We start from the raw sequence: 17,637 nt of genomic DNA, 5'->3' as shown, positions 1-17,637 counted from the left end.
GGAGGGAGAGCAGGTGCCTTATGTGAGGATCAGGGACCCCGATGCCAGCTCCCGCAGACCTGGCAGCCGAGGCCCAGCCTGGGCGAGGGTCTCCCCTGCAGGGGCTGCAGCCACAGGGGCGGGATGGGGCCGGGACCAGCCCAGAGGGGATGCAGGAAGCCGGCCGCCAGCTGGCCCTGCGCTGCCTCCGAGAAGCATCCTGGGTGAGACCTCCGAGGGTCTGGGCCACATGCGCCCATTGGAGTCGGAGGACAGGGGTGCTTGCTCCTGCCTGGGGCATCCCACCTGGGCTCTTCTAGAGGGTCTGTCACCTGGACCTCCTCTTGGGGGGCCCCCAGTGAAAGGGGTCGGAGGAGGTGGGGAGGGGCCCTGCCCCCGGCTGCCCCGGTCCTCAGAGGGACGAGGACAGCGGGGCCAGGCTCTGTGGAGTCGGAGGAGGAAGGGCAGGGTCCAGGGTCCAGGGTCCACGGGGAAGAGCAGGAGGCTCCCGTGGGCCTCCGCCGAAGCTCTCGGCCCAAGACCGAGCCGGGTGAAGGTTGCCAACGGCCGGGTGGCAGGGGCCATGCTGCCTTGGAGGGACTGGCCCCCTGCCTTGTGGTTCTGCCCAGGGGGTTCCTGGGACCCAGGCCGGGGGCAAAGCTGACAGAGCCCCGAGGCTGGGCTGCAACCTCCCTCCCGGTTTCTGGCTCGATCCCTAGTGGTCAGCGTGCAGGAAGCAGCAGATCGATCCTTCTCTCTCATTGATGTTTTTCTCTCTTCCTCTCTCTCTAAAATCAATAAAAATATTTTTAAAATAATAATAATAACGAGTCCTGGTCTGGCTGCCTGCAGATGCTTCTCTCGGCCACTACGTGGGGTTTCTGGCACACCCGGCACAGCCCACCGTGGGCCCCCCAAGCAGAAATGTGTCATCCCCGGGGAACCCACAGCGAACATGTCACCCTTGGGTGTGCACACAGGGCTGCTGCACAGGGCCGCCCTCCAGCAGCACTGGTGCTCCTGCCCCCGCCAGCTGCGCCTCTCTGTGCCCTCAGCCCTCAGAGCCTGGCATCGGAAAGCAGGGTCTCTGGGCAGAAGAGGTGGCCTCTGCCTCCCCGTCCATCCTCTGAGCCGTCTCTCCTCTGAGGAAATCCACTCTGGACTTGGGAGGTGCGGGCTGGGTGCTGGAGGGGACCTGGGAACGGTGAGTCCTGGACTCAGGAAGAGTGAGGGGAGCAGGGGAGCTGGGGCGCTGGGGAGCGCTCCTGTGCCCCACCCCATCCCCATCCCCCCAGGGAGCGCGTGTCCATCTGATCCCATCTGCCAGGGGAAACCTCTGCAGGTGAGGGTGCAGGCCCTTGGGAGGGTGTGCCCTTCACCCCTGCGCTGGCTCCTCCCCTCTGCCAGCAGCTGGAGGGCGGGGAGGGAGGGGGAAGGTGAGTCCCACGCGGAAGTCAGGTAGGACCCGCCTGGCTACACCGGCTCCGGTGCTGAGCCGCCTCCATTGGTGGATTTGACCGCGAGGGCTGCCAGGATGCAGGTGAGTCGGCTGCGCTGGGTCCCACCTGTGGCCCCTGCAGCCGCTCTGCCCGCCTGGCCTGGAGAGGGCCTGGGGCTCCTGGGACCCAGGCTGGGGTGCGAAGCGGACAGAGCCCTGAGCTTGGGCTGCAACTGCCATTCTCAGGCGAGAGGAGGAGGGCGCTTTCCTGGGGTCCCGGCGACTCCTGGGGGGTCCTAGTGAGTGAGTGGGGCTGAGATGGGCAGTCCTGTCTGCCGCCAGGCCCTGCGGCAGGGGGAGGACCCCCTCCCTTGCCTGGGCAGCTTTGCCCTATAGCTGGTGCCTGAGGGGGAGGGTGCCCTGGCCTTGGGTGGGCTGACCTTGGGTGGGGGGCCAGGGTAGCCCGCCGAGCCCGCTGCTCCCTGGGTCCTGCCCCAGGCAGAGGTGGGTTGGCTGAGGGCGAATGGATTCTGGTTTGGGGGGTAGAACAGGGGCTGTGAGGCGGGAAGGTGGGCAAGAGGGCGCCAGGAGGCATCCTTTCTCCCCTCTGCCCAGGGAGAGTCTGCAGGGCCGGGCAGCACCTGGGTGGCAGGGAGAGCGAAACCAGCCTCCCTGGGCCACCTGGGCCCTCCCAGGCGTGGGCAAGAGGCAGCCTCACTCCGCCTCCGCTGGCTGCCCGGCCCTCCCAGAGCAGGCGGATTTGGCCCCGGATCCCTCGGGGACACCAGGCTCCCCTGCTGGCCGCCCTCTGTGCCGGTCAGGCCCCTGCTGGGGGCGGGGGGCTGCGGGGGGGCCTTGGGGCTGCTTCAGGTGGGTGGGAGCCGCAGCACCTGGCTTGGAGGAGGGGAGAGAATTAACCCTTTGAAGGGCAGGTGCAGACGCAGCAGCCATGCTCAGCTGCCCAGCCCCCAGCTGGATCTAAGCACGCGCTTCCCCGGCGCAGACCCCGCCCAGGGCTCCCTGTTGCCCCCGCCCAAGTCCAGGCTCCCCAGCACCTAGCAGTCCTCCGAGGTCTGGATTCTGCCAACCCTGCAGCCTCACCTCCTAGCAACTCCCTTCTGCTCTTTATGCTTCTGCAAAGCTGGATGCTGAGGACCAAGTCCCCAGGAAGTGACTACCAACTCTCACAGGCACCGAGTGCCAGGTCCCTAGGAGTAGGACTTGCAAGTCCTTGGAGGTGCTGGGTACTGATCCCTGGGAGTACTAAGTACCAAATCCTCAGAGGTGCTGGTACTGAGTCCTGGGAATACGGAGTCCTGGGAGTACTAAGTACCGAGTCCTCAGAGGTTCTGGGTACTGAGTCCACAGGAGTACTAAGTATCAAATCCTCAGAGGTGCTGGTATGGAGTCTCTGGGAATACTGAGTCCTGGGAGTACTGAGTACCAAACTTTCGGAGGTGCTGGTACTGAGTCTCTGGACACCAACTGCATGCTCTCCTCAGAGCCTGCTTCCCTCTCCCAGGAGCTGCTCCCACGTTTTGCCTCCTGCCAGCCTCTTGCCCCACAAGGCCAAGCTCCAGGCTACCCACCCTGCCCGCAGGTGCCAGCCCCTCCAGACCCCAATGCCCACTTACACTACACGCTGCCCAGGAGGGCTGCGCACAGGGAGGCCACTTCATCTGTGGGCGTCGGGGACGCATGGGCGGACAGCACACAGAAGAAGGAACGGACAATGCCATGCAGAGGGGTGGCTGCGGGAGGAGGGAGGGAGGGGGCAGGGAGGAGGGGGGGACAGACCTGCTTCAGAAGCTGAGAGGCAGAGCCAGGGGGCGTCTGCTCAGGGAGGGTGGGGGCAGGGATGTCCCCTCGCTGGACGATGACATGTGCTTTCGGGGCTGAGTCAGGAGGGCCCGGGTGTGATGTGACCCTCAGAGGTCGTGCGGGGAAGCCCACATGCATCCATGTGCGGCGGAAGTGGTGTCACACGTGTGCATGTGCCACACGTGTGTGCTCCATGTAGCCCACCGGCCAGGCTGGGTGGTGGTCCCTTCTGCCCAGCCGTGTCCCTGGTCCTGCTGGTGACCTGGAGCCAGATTGGAAGGGACCGACAGAGGGCACTGCCCAGCCTGACCCTTGGCGGGTAGGGAGTACCCCCGAGTGTAAGTGTTTCCCTGATAACAGTCACTGGGACACACTCGACCCACACTGTTTACCTGAAACTCCAACGGCACGAGGCGGCCCGTGCACTCCCGGCAGCCCAGCCCGCTCTGGCTTTCTGGAAGGGGCGTGCCTGAGCGGGGCAGGAATGTGGTTGGCGAAGGGACAGGCTAGCAGGTGGGGCACCCGCAGCACCGAAGTCTCGGCCGTGGGCGACTGGTGTGAGGGCGGGGGCCATGGCAGAAGCCTGGGGCCAAGGGCGTCCATGGTGGGAGGGGGTGCCCAGACCAGCCAGCAGTTGGTGTGAGGTGGGTCCTCTGTCGGACACAGCCCCTAGATTGTCCCCTGAAACCCTCCTCCCTGGGGAGCTGCCACCGGGACGCAGGCTGAGGTCCTGTCACCCGTGCCCACACGGCGTGCTCGGCGCTGTGCGGGGGCAGCAGGATGCTGGGCATGTGCCAGCAGGCTCCGGGGAGGGGGGGGCCGGCGCTGTCACGGCCAAGGCTGGAGCAGGTGGGGGATCCCGCCTGAGGTCGTGTGGCTCTGGGCTCCGAGGCCAGGGCCCCCGCCCTGCTCCTCCGCTCCGGCTCTGACCGAGAACCTTGTCCCCACCCGCAGCACCTGGCTGCCCCACGGAGGGCCCTGGGTCACGTCTCAGTGACCCGCCCACTCCCGCTCCTCCCGCTGGGGGTTGAGCACGGGGTCCCCTGTTGTAAGGAGTTATACACACAGAGCGGCCCCTTCCCCGCAGCCAGCGCCCGCCCCTGGGCCCTGGTCAAAAGGAGGAGCAAGGCCCTGGCTGGTGTGGCTCAGTGGATAGAGCGTCGGCCTGCGAACCGAAGGGTCCCAGGTTTGATTCCGGTCAAGGGCACATGCCTGGGTTGCGGGCTCGGTCCAAAGTGCAGGAGGCAGCCGATCAATGGTTCCCTCTCATCATGGATGTTTCTATCTCTCTCTCCCTCTCCCTTCCTCTCTGAAATCAACAAAAACATTTTAAAAAAAAAATGAGGAGGTTGCCCTAACCGGTTTGGCTCAGTAGATAGAGCGTCGGCCTGCAGACTCAAGGGTCCCAGGACTCAAGGGTCCCAGGTTCGATTCTGGTCAAGGGCATGTACCTTGGCTGCGGGCACATCCCCAGTGGGGAGTGTGCAGGAGGCAGCTGATCGATGTTTCTCTCTCATCGATGTTTCTAACTCTCTCTCCCTTCCTCTCTGTAAAAAATCAATAAAATATTAAAAAAAAAAATTTGAAGCCAGCACAGCCGCCTCGACTCTGACGCCACCCGCTTTCCCACTTCCCTGCCCGGTCAGTGAAGGACCCCGCGTGGCCTGCGGCCACTCCGCCTGGGAGGCCCCCGGCCCACCCTGTCCTTGGCCTGTTGGGTTGGCTCAGGTCTGGAGAAGGTCCCTGTGATGTCTTCCATGCTGAGACGGGGCTGTGGGTTTTAGGGAGGGGACCACACACTCCCAGCGCACCCCTGCCTGGTTTCTCCCCTGTAAAGAGACTCCTTGAGCCGCCCACACTCTCCTCATTGGCCACTGAGTGCAGCCCACACAGCAGGGAGGATGAGGCTGCCCCTCCCGCTTCCGGGGCCGCAATAGGAGCGAGGCTCCGAGGATCGGAGGCCTGCACGTATCCGCGTCCTCCCTGGGGTCCGATGCAGCGTCTGTGTGTGTGTCCGGGACCTGCGGGTCCCCCTGGCCTTTGTTTCACGGAACTCGGTCACATGTCACGTTTGACCGCCACGCCTCGTGGGAGGAGCGGCCGGTTCGTGTGCCGGTGGCAGGATCTGCCCCACGTGGGGACACCATGGGGCCTCCACCCCTCCACCCGCCGGAGGGAATGCGCGTTATTCCCACCGTTTCATTTCGATGTGCCGTTCGCGGCTGTGAGCGCCCTGGCCCTGTCTCCAGCCGTGGCCGGGCTGGGCTGTGGGGTGTCCAATTTGTTTACCAAATTCGCGTACCAGTGTGTGCTCCCGGGCAGCACGGGGGTCCTGCTGACGGCCCTGTGGCCCCTGAAAACGTCTGTGACCGCAGGGGTAGCAGGCGGCGGGCACCTCCGGCCACCTGGCCGGTTTCCCGAATTTCCCGAGTCCCAAGTCTTCCCCCATGTGCGCTCCACGGCTGTGAAACCCCTGCTTGCGCCCTAGTGAGTGTGGCTCCGTGGATAGAGCGTGGGCTTGTGGACCAAGGGGTCCCGGGTTCGATTCCAGTCAAGGGCACGGACCTTGGTTGCTGGCTCCCCCTTGGCCTGGGCCATGGTCGGGGCACGTGCAAGAGGCAGCCCATGGGTATGTTTCTCCCACATGTTTCTCTCTGTCCCTCTCCCTTCCACTCTCCCTAAAAGATCAACGGAAACGTATCCTCGGGTGAGGATTAGCAAAAACCAAACAAACAGAAACCCCGTGTGCACAGCAGCCTGTTTTACACGGCTGTGCTGTCTGTCTGTCCCTAGGGCTTCAGGAGCCTCTGGCCATCTTCCCAAGGAGCTGCTGCTGGCTGGTTACCTGCCCTGCAGCCCAGGGACAGCCTCCTTGTTTGCTTACTTCCCCCCCTTCTCCCCCCCGTTAGAGTTAGAAACATCGATGAGAGAGAAGCATTGATCAGCTGCCTCCTGCACACTCCCCACTGGGGATGTGCCCGCAACCCAGGTACACGCCCTTGACCGGAATCGAACCTGGGACCCTTCAGTCCGCAGGCCGACGCTCCATCCACTGAGCCAAACCGGTTAGGGCTCCCCCACCCCGTTATGTTTGAAGCCCCTTTGTGGGGACAAGCTCAATCCTTCTCCCCCACCCCCCACCCCCACCCCACAGCCCCAGGGTGAAGAGAGATTCCAGATCCTGGTGGGGACAGCAGGGGACAGCTACCCGCTGATGGACATGGTCGCTCCTGAGGTGAGTCTCTGCTCAGACCCTCTGGGCTTGGCCCCTCCGTCCCACTCCCCATGCTCAGCCCACGCCTCCCTCCTGCAGCATGATCGCCCCGACCAGACCCTGACGGACTACGTCCTGGTGGCCGATTATCGCACCCAGAGGGACCCCAGGCAGGTCCACCGGCAGCGGCAGTTCCTGAAGGAGTTGCAGGCCAAGGGCTTCCAGTACAAGGTGGGCCGCCCGGAGCGGGCCCTGGTGCCGGCGGGGCCCGGGGAGGGGGCCGGAGGGCGGCCGTGGTCTGTGCCTGAGGTGAAGGGGCTGGGCCATTGGTCGGATGGAGGGGGAGGGTCCGGAGGGGGATAGAGAGTCCGCTGGGCCCACCCCCAGGTGAAGGAGGACCAGGAGAAGGTGTTCTTTGGGATCAGAGCGGACAGCAGGATCTTCCGCCTGTACCGCACGCTCCTCATGGAGCCCGAGGGTCCCGACCCCAGAGTGGACTCAGCCAGGCCGATCACCGTCCCGGACACCACCAGGTGAGCGGCTGGCCCAGCGCCCGCCAGGCGGGTCCCCGCCTGCCTCGCACACGCCTGGTCCCGGCAGGAGAGGCCCCCAGGCGTGGCCCCTGGGCTCTGGTCAGCTCCCACACCTGTGGAAGGGGTGCCGAGAGTTCTCACCTCTTGGAGAATTCTGAAAGTCACATGGAGCTTAAAGGGTGGGCAGTAGCCCGGCTGGCATGGCTCAGGGGTTGAGTGTTGACCTATGAGCCAGGAGGTCACGGTTTGCTTCCCGGTCAGGGCATGGCACGTGCCTGGGTTGATCCCCCAGTGTAGGGCGTGCAGGAGGCAGCCGATCCATGATTCTCTGTCATCATTGATGTTTCTCTCTCTCTCTCCTTCTCCCTTCCTCTCTCTGAAATCAATAAAAATACATTAAAAAAAAAAATAAAGACAGGGTGGGCAGGATTCGGAGAGGCCAAGAGGGCCGCCCCACCATCACTTTTGGCTCTGAGCCCAGAGGCAGACCCCACACCGTCCCGGCCGTCTGTGCCGGCGGCTCAGGAGCCAACTCCTGCTCTCGCTCTGAGCACCTGTTCCCCGCACTGAGCCTCCAGCTCTACAGTCTGGTCCCCTGTCCCCCCCCCCTCTTCCATCACCTGCCCGGCTCACCCCAGGTCTCCCCGAGCTCAGCTGGGCCGTGGGAGTGGAGACTGGCCAAGGACACTTCCAGCATGTGGATCCGAGGCCATGGAGGGGCTCCTGGGGACACAGGGGACCGGGCGGGTCTCGGGGAGGAGCAGGGGGAGGACGATGAGTAGAGGCACCTTGATGAGGTCTGGGAGGACCAGGCCAGGGCGAGGGCCCTGGGACGGCCAGGGGACCAGGTCTCATAGGAGAAGGCGCAGGAGGCGTGTGGCTCTCCAGTCCGATGCTCCTTGTGCTGCTTCCTAGCGCTGTGGCCCGGGGCAAGTCACTCACCCTCTCTGAGCCTCAGTCTCCCCAAAGGCAGAAAGGCCCAGGGATGGAAGAGGGTTCGCTCACTAAAGCTGTAGGGCGAGCTCCGGACGTGTGGGAGCTCCAGGGAGGAAGTGCGGTTGGAGGGGGGATCAGGCCAGGCTTCTGGGGCCCTCGGAGGAGAGGGACCACTCCGGATAGAGCCCCGTCCTGGAGCCACGGGTGGCTGCACCCTGGCAGGATTTAAGGAGGTCAGGGCGGGCTCCCAGAGGAGACCGGGTCTGGGCTCCGGCCAGGTGGTGAGGCAGGCGGGCTGGGCCTCCCCCTGGATGGATGGGGCCTGGACCTGGCTAGCGGCGGGGGGTCCACCGAGGTTACAGGGAGTCATCCTGTGTTTCAGAATCCGGATCGTCAACTTCATCCTCAACTGCAGGACGGCTGCTGGCGGTGAGGACGGGGCGGGCCGCGGCCGGTCAGCGGCCGGTCAGCGGCCACCAGGGGGTGCTGAGGCAGGAGGATGTGGCCAGGTCCTCCTCCCCTCCCTCCCCCCTGACCCGAGGCCCCTGTGACCTTTAGACACATTCGAGGATTTGGTGAAGGACGGGGTCTTTGAGACCCGGTTCCCCCTGCACAAGGTGAGGGGCTGCCTGGGAGCCCGGCCTGAGGGCGGGCCGGAGGCGGGGCTCTCACCCAGTCACCTGTGCAGGGGAAGGAGAACCTGAAGAGGACATGGGCCCGTTGGAGAAACATGTTCCGTAAGCAGCCCATCGACGATATCAGGTAACACGGCCCCCGACACACCTGTGCCCCCTTCACAGATACACCTGTGCCCCAGAGACACCTGTGCCCCTGGCACACCTGTGCCCCAGCACCCACCTGTGTCCCAGACACACCTGTGCCCCAGCACCCACCTGTGTCCCAGACACACCTGTGCCCCAGCACCCACCTGTGTCCCAGACACACCTGTGCCCCAGCACCCACCTGTGTCCCAGACACACCTGTGCCCCAGACACACCTGTGCCCCAGAGACACCTGTGCCCCAGACACACCTGTGCCCCCGACACACCTGTGCCCCCTTCACAGATACACCTGTGCCCCGACACACCTGTGTCCCAGCACCCACCTGTGCCCCAGCACCCACCTGTGCCCAGACAACCTGTGCCCCAGACACACCTGTGCCCCAGACACACCTGTGCCCCCAGCACCCACCTGTGCCCCAGACACACCTGTGCCCCAGACACACCTGTGCCCCAGCACCCACCTGTGCCCCAGACACAGCTGTGCCCCAGCACTCACCTGTGTCCCAGACACACCTGTGCCCCAGCACCCACCTGTGCCCCAGACACACCTGTGCCCCAGCACCCACCTGTGCACCAGCACCCACCTGTGCCCCAGACACACATGTGCCCCAGACACACCTGTGCCCCAGCACCCACCTGTGCCCCAGACACACCTGTGCCTCAGAGATCCACCTGTGCCCCTTAGACACACTGTACCCCCAAAGAGACACCTATGTGCCTACAAACACCTGCACCCCCACAGATACACCTGTACCCCGAGCAAATGTGCTGCCAATAGACTCTCCTTGCCCCCCCATACCCCATCCGGGCACTGGCCTGTGACGCCACCCCTGGCGGGTGGCCTGATGGCAGCTGTGCCGTAGGAACTACTTCGGTGAGAAGGTGGCCCTGTACTTTGCCTGGCTCGGCTGGTACACCTGCATGCTGGTCCCCGCCGCACTGGTCGGCCTCATCGTCTTCCTGAGCGGCTTCTCGCTGTTCAATGCCAGCCAGATCAGGTGGGGCGGGAGGGAGGGGGCAATGGGGGGTGGGGGGAGCAGGTGGGGTCCCCCCCGAAGGGGGTGGCACAGGGGCGGGGCTGAACTGGGTGGACGGGGTCACAGATGGGGTGGAGTGGGAGGGGTGGGGTCAGGGCAGGGTGGGAACGGCGGGGGAGGGGGGTCAGGAAGAGCCGGACCAGCCAGGCCCCTGCCCCCCCAGCAAGGAGATCTGTGAGGCCCACGACATCTACATGTGCCCCCGCGGCGACCACCGGCGCCGGTACCAGCGCCTCTCGGACACGTGCACCTTTGCCAAGGTTCGCTGCCCCGGAGGCCCCCAGGCCTGCTGCCCACCCTGCCCGCCTGGCTTGCTCCTGCCCCTGCGGGCGGGGCGCCCATGGGGGGGATGGCGGCCCCAGCCCCCGTTTCCCTCTCTCCAGCTCACCCACCTCTTCGACAACGACGGCACGGTGATCTTCGCCATCTTCATGGCCCTGTGGGGTGAGTTGCCGCCGGCACCTGGGGGCGAACTTTGCAGGGCCCCTCGGCCCCCCTCGCCGGGGCGCCCCCCGGGGCCGCCTGTGCCCCCCTCGCCGGGGCGCCCCCCGGGGCCGCCGGTGACCCCCTCCTCCGCGCAGCCACCGTGTTCCTGGAGTTCTGGAAGCGGCAGCGGGCCCGCGTGGTGCTGGACTGGGACCTGTACGGGTGGGACGAGGACCAGGTGAGCGGGCGGGAGGGCTCCCTCCCCGCCGCGGCCGCGCCCGGTCTGTGCTGCGTGTTCTCGCTCGGAGGCGGTTCCCATGCCTGAGGCGTGTGCCCCGTGTCTGAGGCGTGTATTCCCATGTCTGAGGCGTGTGCCCCGTGTCTGAGGTGTGTGTTCCCATGTCCGAGGCATGTGCCCCGTGTCTGAGGCGTGTGCCCTGTGTCTGAGGCGTGTGTTCCCATGTCCGAGGCATGTGCCCCGTGTCTGAGGCGTGTGCCCCGTGTCTGAGGCGTGTATTCCCATGTCTGAGGCGTGTGCCCCGTGTCTGAGGTGTGTGTTCCCATGTCTGAGGCATGTGCCCCGTGTCTGAGGCGTGTGCCCCATGTCTGAGGCGTGTATTCCCATGTCTGAGGCGTGTGCCCTGTGTCTGAGGCGTGTGTTCCCATGTCCGAGGCATGTGCCCCGTGTCTGAGGCGTGTGCCCCGTGTCCGAGGCATGTGCCCCGTGTCTGAGGCGTGTGCCCCGTGTCTGAGGCGTGTATTCCCATGTCTGAGGCGTGTGCCCTGTGTCTGAGGCGTGTGTTCCCATGTCCGAGGCATGTGCCCCGTGTCTGAGGCGTGTGCCCCGTGTCTGAGGCGTGTATTCCCATGTCTGAGGCGTGTGCCCCGTGTCTGAGGTGTGTGTTCCCATGTCCGAGGCATGTGCCCCGTGTCTGAGGCATGTGCCCTGTGTCTGAGGCGTGTGTTCCCATGTCCGAGGCATGTGCCCCGTGTCTGAGGCGTGTGCCCCGTGTCTGAGGCGTGTGCCCCGTGTCTGAGGCGTGTGCCCTGTGTCTGAGGCGTGTGTTCCCATGTCCGAGGCATGTGCCCCGTGTCTGAGGCGTGTGCCCCGTGTCTGAGGCATGTGCTCTGTGTCTGAGACGTGTGTTCCCATGTCCGAGGCATGTGCCCCATGTCCGAGGCGTGTGCCCGTGTCTGAGGCGTGTGCCCCGTGTCTGAGGCGTGTGTTCCCATGTCCGAGGCATGTGCACTGTGTCTGAGGCATGTGCCCCGTCTGAGGCGTGTGCCCCGTGTCTGAGGCATGTGCCCCGTGTCTGAGGCATGTGCCCCGTGTCTGAGGCGTGTGCCCCGTGTCTGAGGTGTGTGCCCATGTCTGAGGCGTGTGCCGTGTCTGAGGCGTGTGCCCGTGTCTGAGGCGTGTGCCCGTGTCTGAGGCGTGTGCCCATGTCTGAGGCGTGTGCCCGTGTCTGAGGCATGTGCCCCGTGTCTGAGGCATGTGCCCCGTGTCTGAGGCGTGTGCCCCGTGTCTGAGGCGTGTGCCCTGTCTGAGGCGTGTGCCCTGCCTGAGGCGTGTGCCCGTGTCTGAGGCGTGTGCCCTGCCTGAGGCGTGCCCGGTGCCCAGGAGGAAGTGGCGCTGGAGCTCATTAACTGCCCGGACTACAAGCTGCAGCTGCACCAGCACTCCTACCTGAAGAGCACCATCATCCTCATCCTGTCCCTGCTCATGGTACTCTGGGGGCCGGGGGGCGGGGGGCCCAGGCGGCGACCCCTCTGAGCGCCCGGCCCCCGCAGATCTGCCTCATGATCGGCATGGCTCACGTGCTGGTGGTCTACCGCGTCGCGGCCGCCGCCGTCTTCAGCAGCTCGGCCCTGCCCTTCCTGGAGGACCAGGTGACCACGGCCGTGGTGGTGTCCGGGGCCCTGGTGCACTATGTCACCATCCTCGTCATGACCAAGGTGCATGGGCAGGGCGCGGGGCTCCGCTGGGGCCCGAGCCCCCCACAGCGAGCCCCCCACAGCGAGCCCTCATAGCGAGCCCTCGACAAGGAGCCCCCCACAGCGAGCCCTCATAGCGAGCCCTCGACAGGGAGCCCCCCACAGTGAGCCCTCGACAGGGAGCCCCCCACAGTGAGCCCCCCACAGGGAGCCCCCCACAGCGAGCCCTCCATAGGGAGCCCCCCACAGCGAGCCCCCCACAGTGAGCCCCCCACAGTGAGCCCCCCACAGCGAGCCCCCCATAGGGAGCCCCCCACAGCGAGCCCCCCACAGCGAGCCCTCCGTGTCACCCGCAGGTCAACAAGGTCGTGGCCCTGAAGCTCTGTGACTACGGTGAGAGCCGCCCTCCTGGCTGCTGGAGGCGGGCCAGGTGGACCTGGTGGGGGTGGGGGTGACCCCGCCAGCTCGCTGCCTCTCCCCAGGGGCGGGAGTGGCTCTGGGAGACAGCTGAGGGTGGCAGGAGGCGGAGGGTCTGAGCAGGGGCGGAGGCGTGGGGCCGCCGTGGAGGGACGGGTGAGGGAGCCGTGTGTCCTCCCAGAGAAGTCCAGGACCTTCTCGGAGCGAGAGAGCAAGTTCACGGTGAAGTTCTTCACGCTGCAGTTCTTTGCGCACTTCTCCTCGCTCGTCTACATCGCCTTCATCCTGGGCAGGTGGGCGCCCCCTTCTCCTCCCCTCACTCAACCTTGGGAACTGTACATGTATATGTATATGTATATGTATATGTATATGTATATGTATATGTATATGTATGTGTATGTGCATGTGCATGTGCATGTGCATGTATGTGTGTACATGTATGTGCATGTGCATGCATATGTATATATACATACGAGGAGCCCAGTGCACAGAATTCATGCACAGGTAGGGCCCCTAGTGGGCCTCCCTTCACACCTGGCCGGGGCCTCCCTTCACACCTGCCTTGTCCTGGCGCCACCCGCTCACCTGCTCCACTGCCCATGGGGACAATTTGCATATTAGCCTTTTATTATATAGGATGTTTTCATTTATCTTAGAGAGAGGAAGGGAGAGGGAGAGAAAGAGAGAAACATCAATGATGAGAGAGAATCATGGATCGGCTGCCTTCTCTTCCTCTCCACTGTCGCCCTCGTCACCCACACCCCCTCTGTCCTGCCCCACTCCCCTCCCCCCGCCCCCCATTGGGGGCAGGGTGCTGGGCTCAGCCTCCCGTCCCTCCTAGGATCAACGGTCACCCCGGGAAGACCGTGCGCCTGGCGGGCTTGTGGAAGCTGGAGGAGGTCAGTCTGTCCTGGATGCCCGCCCTGCCCCCCTCCCTCACCTGACCTCCCCCTGCCCCTGCCCCCTCCCCCACCTGACATCCCCTGTCCCTGCCCCCTCCCCCGCCTGACCTCCCCCTGCCCCTGCTTCTTCCCCCACCTGACATCCCCCTGCCCCTGCCCCCCTCCCTCACCTGACCTCCCCCTGCCCCTGCCCCCTCCCCCACCTGACATCCCCTGTCCCTGCCCGCCTCCCCCACCTGACCTCCCCCTGCCCCTGCCCCCTCCCCCACCTGACATCCCCTGTCCCTGCCCCCTCCCCCGCCTGACCTCCCCCTGCCCCTGCTTCTTCCCCCACCTGACATCCCCCTGCCCCTGCCCCCCTCCCTCACCTGACCTCCCCCTGCCCCTGCCCCCTCCCCCACCTGACATCCCCTGTCCCTGCCCCCTCCCCCGCCTGACCTCCCCCTGCCCCTGCTTCTTCCCCCACCTGACATACCCCTGCCCCTGCCCCCCTCCCTCACCTGACCTCCCCCTGTCCCTGCCCGCCTCCCCTGCCTGACCTCCCCTCTGCCTCCACAGTGCCACCTCAGCGGCTGCATGATGGACCTGTTTGTGCAGATGGCCATCATCATGGGTCTGAAGCAGACGCTCAGCAACTGCATGGAGTACCTGCACCCGTGAGGACCCCTCCTCCCTCCTCCCTCCTCCCTCCTCCCTCCTCCCTCCTCCCTCGGGCACCCCCTCCCCACCCTCCTCCCCAGCGCCCAGAGCCAGTGCTCCGGGGCCCTCCACCCCCGGCACTGCTCCCTGCCCCCTACCTGGTTCCCGTCCCCCAGGTGGCTGTCCCACAAGTGCCGCTCCATGAGGGGCAGCGAGGCCCGGGACCCCGAGCTGCGGGACTGGCAGCTTAACTACCGCCTGAACCCCGTCTACACCTTCAGCCTGTTTGATGAGTTCATGGAAATGAGTGCGTGGGCTGAGCGGGGGCTCAGGGTGGGGCTGGGGGCCGGGGGGCCGCGGGGGGCATGGAGCTCAAGGTGACCCCCCTGCCCCCCGCAGTGATCCAGTATGGCTTCACCACCATCTTCGTGGCCGCCTTCCCGCTGGCCCCGCTGCTCGCGCTCTTCAGCAACCTCGTGGAGATCCGCCTGGACGCCATCAAGATGGTCCGGCTGCAGCGCCGCCTGGTGCCACGCAAGGCCAAGGACATCGGTCAGGGACCCAAGGGGCTTGCGGCGCAGGGGGGCGCTCGGCGTGGGGCCGGGGTGGCAGGGGGCGCTGGGACCACGCTATTCCCCCTCCCCACACAGACAGCCCCCGGGCCTTCCTGGGTTGTCAGCCAAGATGCGGGTCAGGCCCCGGGAAGGGGCAGGGCTGGCACCCACCTTGCAGATCTGGCTGAAGGCCCGCCGCCTCCTGAGGGCGCCCAGCAGACAACAGGAGCGGCTGGAGGGAGGGGCGCAGCAGCAGTGGCAGGGACTGAGGGCAGGTGGCCCAGACTGGCCGCACTGAGCCGGAGTGGACAGAGAGCTGGGGGCGGGCAGCGGGCAGCGGGCGGAGGGAGGGACATGTGTGAGAGAGGCCCGAGTCCTGGGCTCAGGGGACCCAGGGGGTGGAGCAGGCCTGGGGGCAGCTGAGGGCCTCAGACAGACCAGGGAGGCAGGGAGACCTGAGCCCCTTCCCGCCTATGCCCAGGACGGGGGGTCAGGAGAGCGAAGGCCGGGCTGTCGGCCTTGGCCCAGGCCTCCTCGCGGGGTCTGGCCCCGTGGCTGCCATGGGTGCCGTTCCCAGAGATGGGACGAGGCCCCCGACTATCCAGGCTCTTGGCTTGGGGGATGGACGGTGGCGGACGGATGGAGGTGGGGCCGGCAGCAGCCGTGGTCACGGCGGGAGGACCCAGACAGCCTCTCCCCGCTGCTTGGTGCAGGGACCTGGCTGCAGGTGCTGGAGACCATCGGCGTGCTGGCGGTCATTGCCAACGGGATGGTCATCGCCTTCACGTCTGAGTTCATCCCCAGGGTCGTCTACAAGTACCGCTACGGCCCGTGCCGGCAGGGGGCCCGCTCTTCAGCCGAGTAAGGGGCGCGGCCACACAGCCCCTGGGGGGCTCAAACTGCCCAGAGACCCCTGGGAACCGCAGCTCAGCAAGGGAGCCCGGGAAGGGCTCAGTGCTGCCGGTTCTGCCTCTGCCCGGCCCTGCAGGCCCGGACCGGAGCCGGGAGTGCTGACCGGGACCCCAGTGGGGGATTTAGGTCCCAGAACCAGCTGTGTCCTGAGCAGGCACTGAACCCCTGCCCCCCAAAGGCAGACCCTCCGTGGCCTGCCCGGCACAAGAGTCCCACCTAAGGCTCCCCTCAGCCCTGGGCAGGGGAGGCAGGTGGTGGCATCCGGAGCCCCTTCAGCCTCCCCCAGGGGCCCTCTCCCACATGGAGGAATGAGGAGGGGTCTGTGGTGACCCACCAGACAGGAATCAGCTCTAGGGAGGCACCCACGCACCCTGCAGCCCAGGCCCGTCTCCTCTCCCCCTCCCGCCAGCTGCCTCACTGGCTACATCAACCACAGTCTGTCCGTGTTCCACACCAAGGACTTCGAGGACCCGGTCAGGATAAAGGGCTCAGAGAACATCACTGAATGCAGGTTTGGACCCCCGGCCTCCCCATGTGTGCCCTCTGAACTCTTGACCCCTGACCTTAGGCCTTGCCCCCACCCCAGGTACCGGGACTACCGCAACGCTCAGGACTACAACTTTTCGGAACAGTTCTGGACCCTCCTGGCCATCCGCCTGGCCTTCCTCATCCTCTTCGAGGTGGGCAGAACTGGGGGGTCCTCCTCCCTGCCCGCCCCCCCCCCCCGGCCTGCTTGACCACTCCACTCAGCCCCGCCCCGCCCGCAGCACGTGGCCCTGTGCATCAAGCTGGTGGCGGCCTGGTTCGTGCCGGACGTGCCGCAGTCGGTGAAGAACAGCGTCTTGGAGCAGAAGTACGAGGTGCTCCTGGGCAAGCTGCGCGGGGGGCCGAGGCAGCTGTGGGGGCCGGGCCTGGGCCTGAGGGCCACTCCTGCCTCCAGCTCCAGCCTCAGGAGCACGGACGTGTAAGGGACCCGGAGCTGCTGCTGGCACCAGGCAGGGCCTCAGCCGCCACCGCCACCTCCACCCTGCTCACGGCCGTGTGTGTGTGTGTGTGGAGGGGGGTGTAAGAACGCTCACATGTATGTGGGTGTATGTGAGGGGTCCTGGGAAGCCTTGTATATGTGGGGTCCTGGGAGGCCCTGTATATGAGGGACACTGGGGGGGTCTGTGTATATGAAGGGTCCAGGAAGGCCTGTGTATATGAGTGGCCTGGGGTGGCCCCTGTATATGAGGGATCCTGGGGGGGTCTGTATATATGAGGGGTCTAGGGAGGCCTGTGTATATGAGGGTCCCGGGGAGGCCCCTGTATACGGGAGATCCTGGGGGTCTGTGTATATGAGGGTCCCGGGGAGGCCCCTGTATACAGGAGATCCTGGGGGGTCTGTGTATATGAGGGTCCCGGGGAGGCCCCTGTATACGGGAGATCCTGGGGGGTCTGTGTATATGAGGGGTCTAGGGCACAGTGGGCAGCACACTTAGCTATTCCATCTGTTAGGGCTCAGGCTTGGCCCAACCCTGGCTTGAACTCCGGGTGAGCACTGCCCCCCATACAACGGAAGGGGGTGCAGGCACAACACAGGAAAGCCAGCCGTTGCTGGGCCCCCTCTGGCTTCTGGGCCCCATCCTGTCCCACCCCCTCCCTGGCTAGTCAGAGGCCCCGGCCCCACCTCTCTGGCTCCCCTTAGCCAGCAGAACTTTTTATAATAAAATAAAACCTCTTTGTGCCAACGTTTGGGCCTCTTGGTGGATTGTGTCTACCCTCGGGCCTAGGTGGGAAACAGGCCCAGGTGAAGAAAGGTCTGGGTGTGGTAGTTCCTGGCCCTCCTCCTCTGGGCTTCCATGAGCTTCCAAGTGAGAGGCACCTTTCCAGGGTCCTACCCTCCCTACACCTGGGATTTGGGGGCTGGAGTCAAGGCAGGCTTCCCGGAGGAAGAGCTGGGGAGGAGGAGCAGAACCGCAAACGGTGACCCGGTGACCCGGGGGACGGTGGAATCTCCAGGGAGTCCCTCCCGAGCGCCCACTCTCAGGGCTGGGTGGCGGGTTTGGCCTCTGCCCCAGGCCTGGCCGCTGGGCGCCAGTCTTGAGTGCCAGCCTCGGGCGCCAAGCGAGA

General features: G+C 65.6%; 1 protein-coding gene across 1 annotated transcript; it reads left to right on the top strand.

Annotated features, from left to right (window-relative positions):
• Positions 1 to 41: 41 nt before the first annotated feature.
• ANO9 (anoctamin 9) lies at positions 42 to 17,253 on the top strand (the record flags this gene model as incomplete). Its single annotated transcript, XM_081099273.1, has 23 exons — positions 42 to 203; positions 6,393 to 6,473; positions 6,552 to 6,683; positions 6,840 to 6,985; positions 8,304 to 8,350; positions 8,480 to 8,538; positions 8,610 to 8,683; positions 9,567 to 9,701; positions 9,904 to 10,000; positions 10,124 to 10,184; positions 10,322 to 10,404; positions 11,788 to 11,892; positions 11,958 to 12,122; positions 12,458 to 12,494; positions 12,700 to 12,811; positions 13,360 to 13,417; positions 13,979 to 14,076; positions 14,236 to 14,366; positions 14,459 to 14,611; positions 15,327 to 15,474; positions 15,935 to 16,036; positions 16,112 to 16,205; positions 16,293 to 17,253. The coding sequence occupies 23 exons, from the start codon at positions 42 to 44 to the stop codon at positions 16,491 to 16,493; spliced, it is 2,481 nt and encodes an 826-aa protein (XP_080955399.1). The 3' UTR covers positions 16,494 to 17,253.
• Positions 17,254 to 17,637: the final 384 nt, after the last annotated feature.

The sequence above is a fragment of the Myotis nattereri genome (genome assembly GCF_964212035.1).
Source record: "Myotis nattereri genome assembly, chromosome: 9".
NCBI lineage: Eukaryota > Metazoa > Chordata > Mammalia > Chiroptera > Vespertilionidae > Myotis > Myotis nattereri.
Note: the sequence above shows the minus strand (reverse complement) of the source record. Positions and strands in the feature narration are given on the sequence as shown.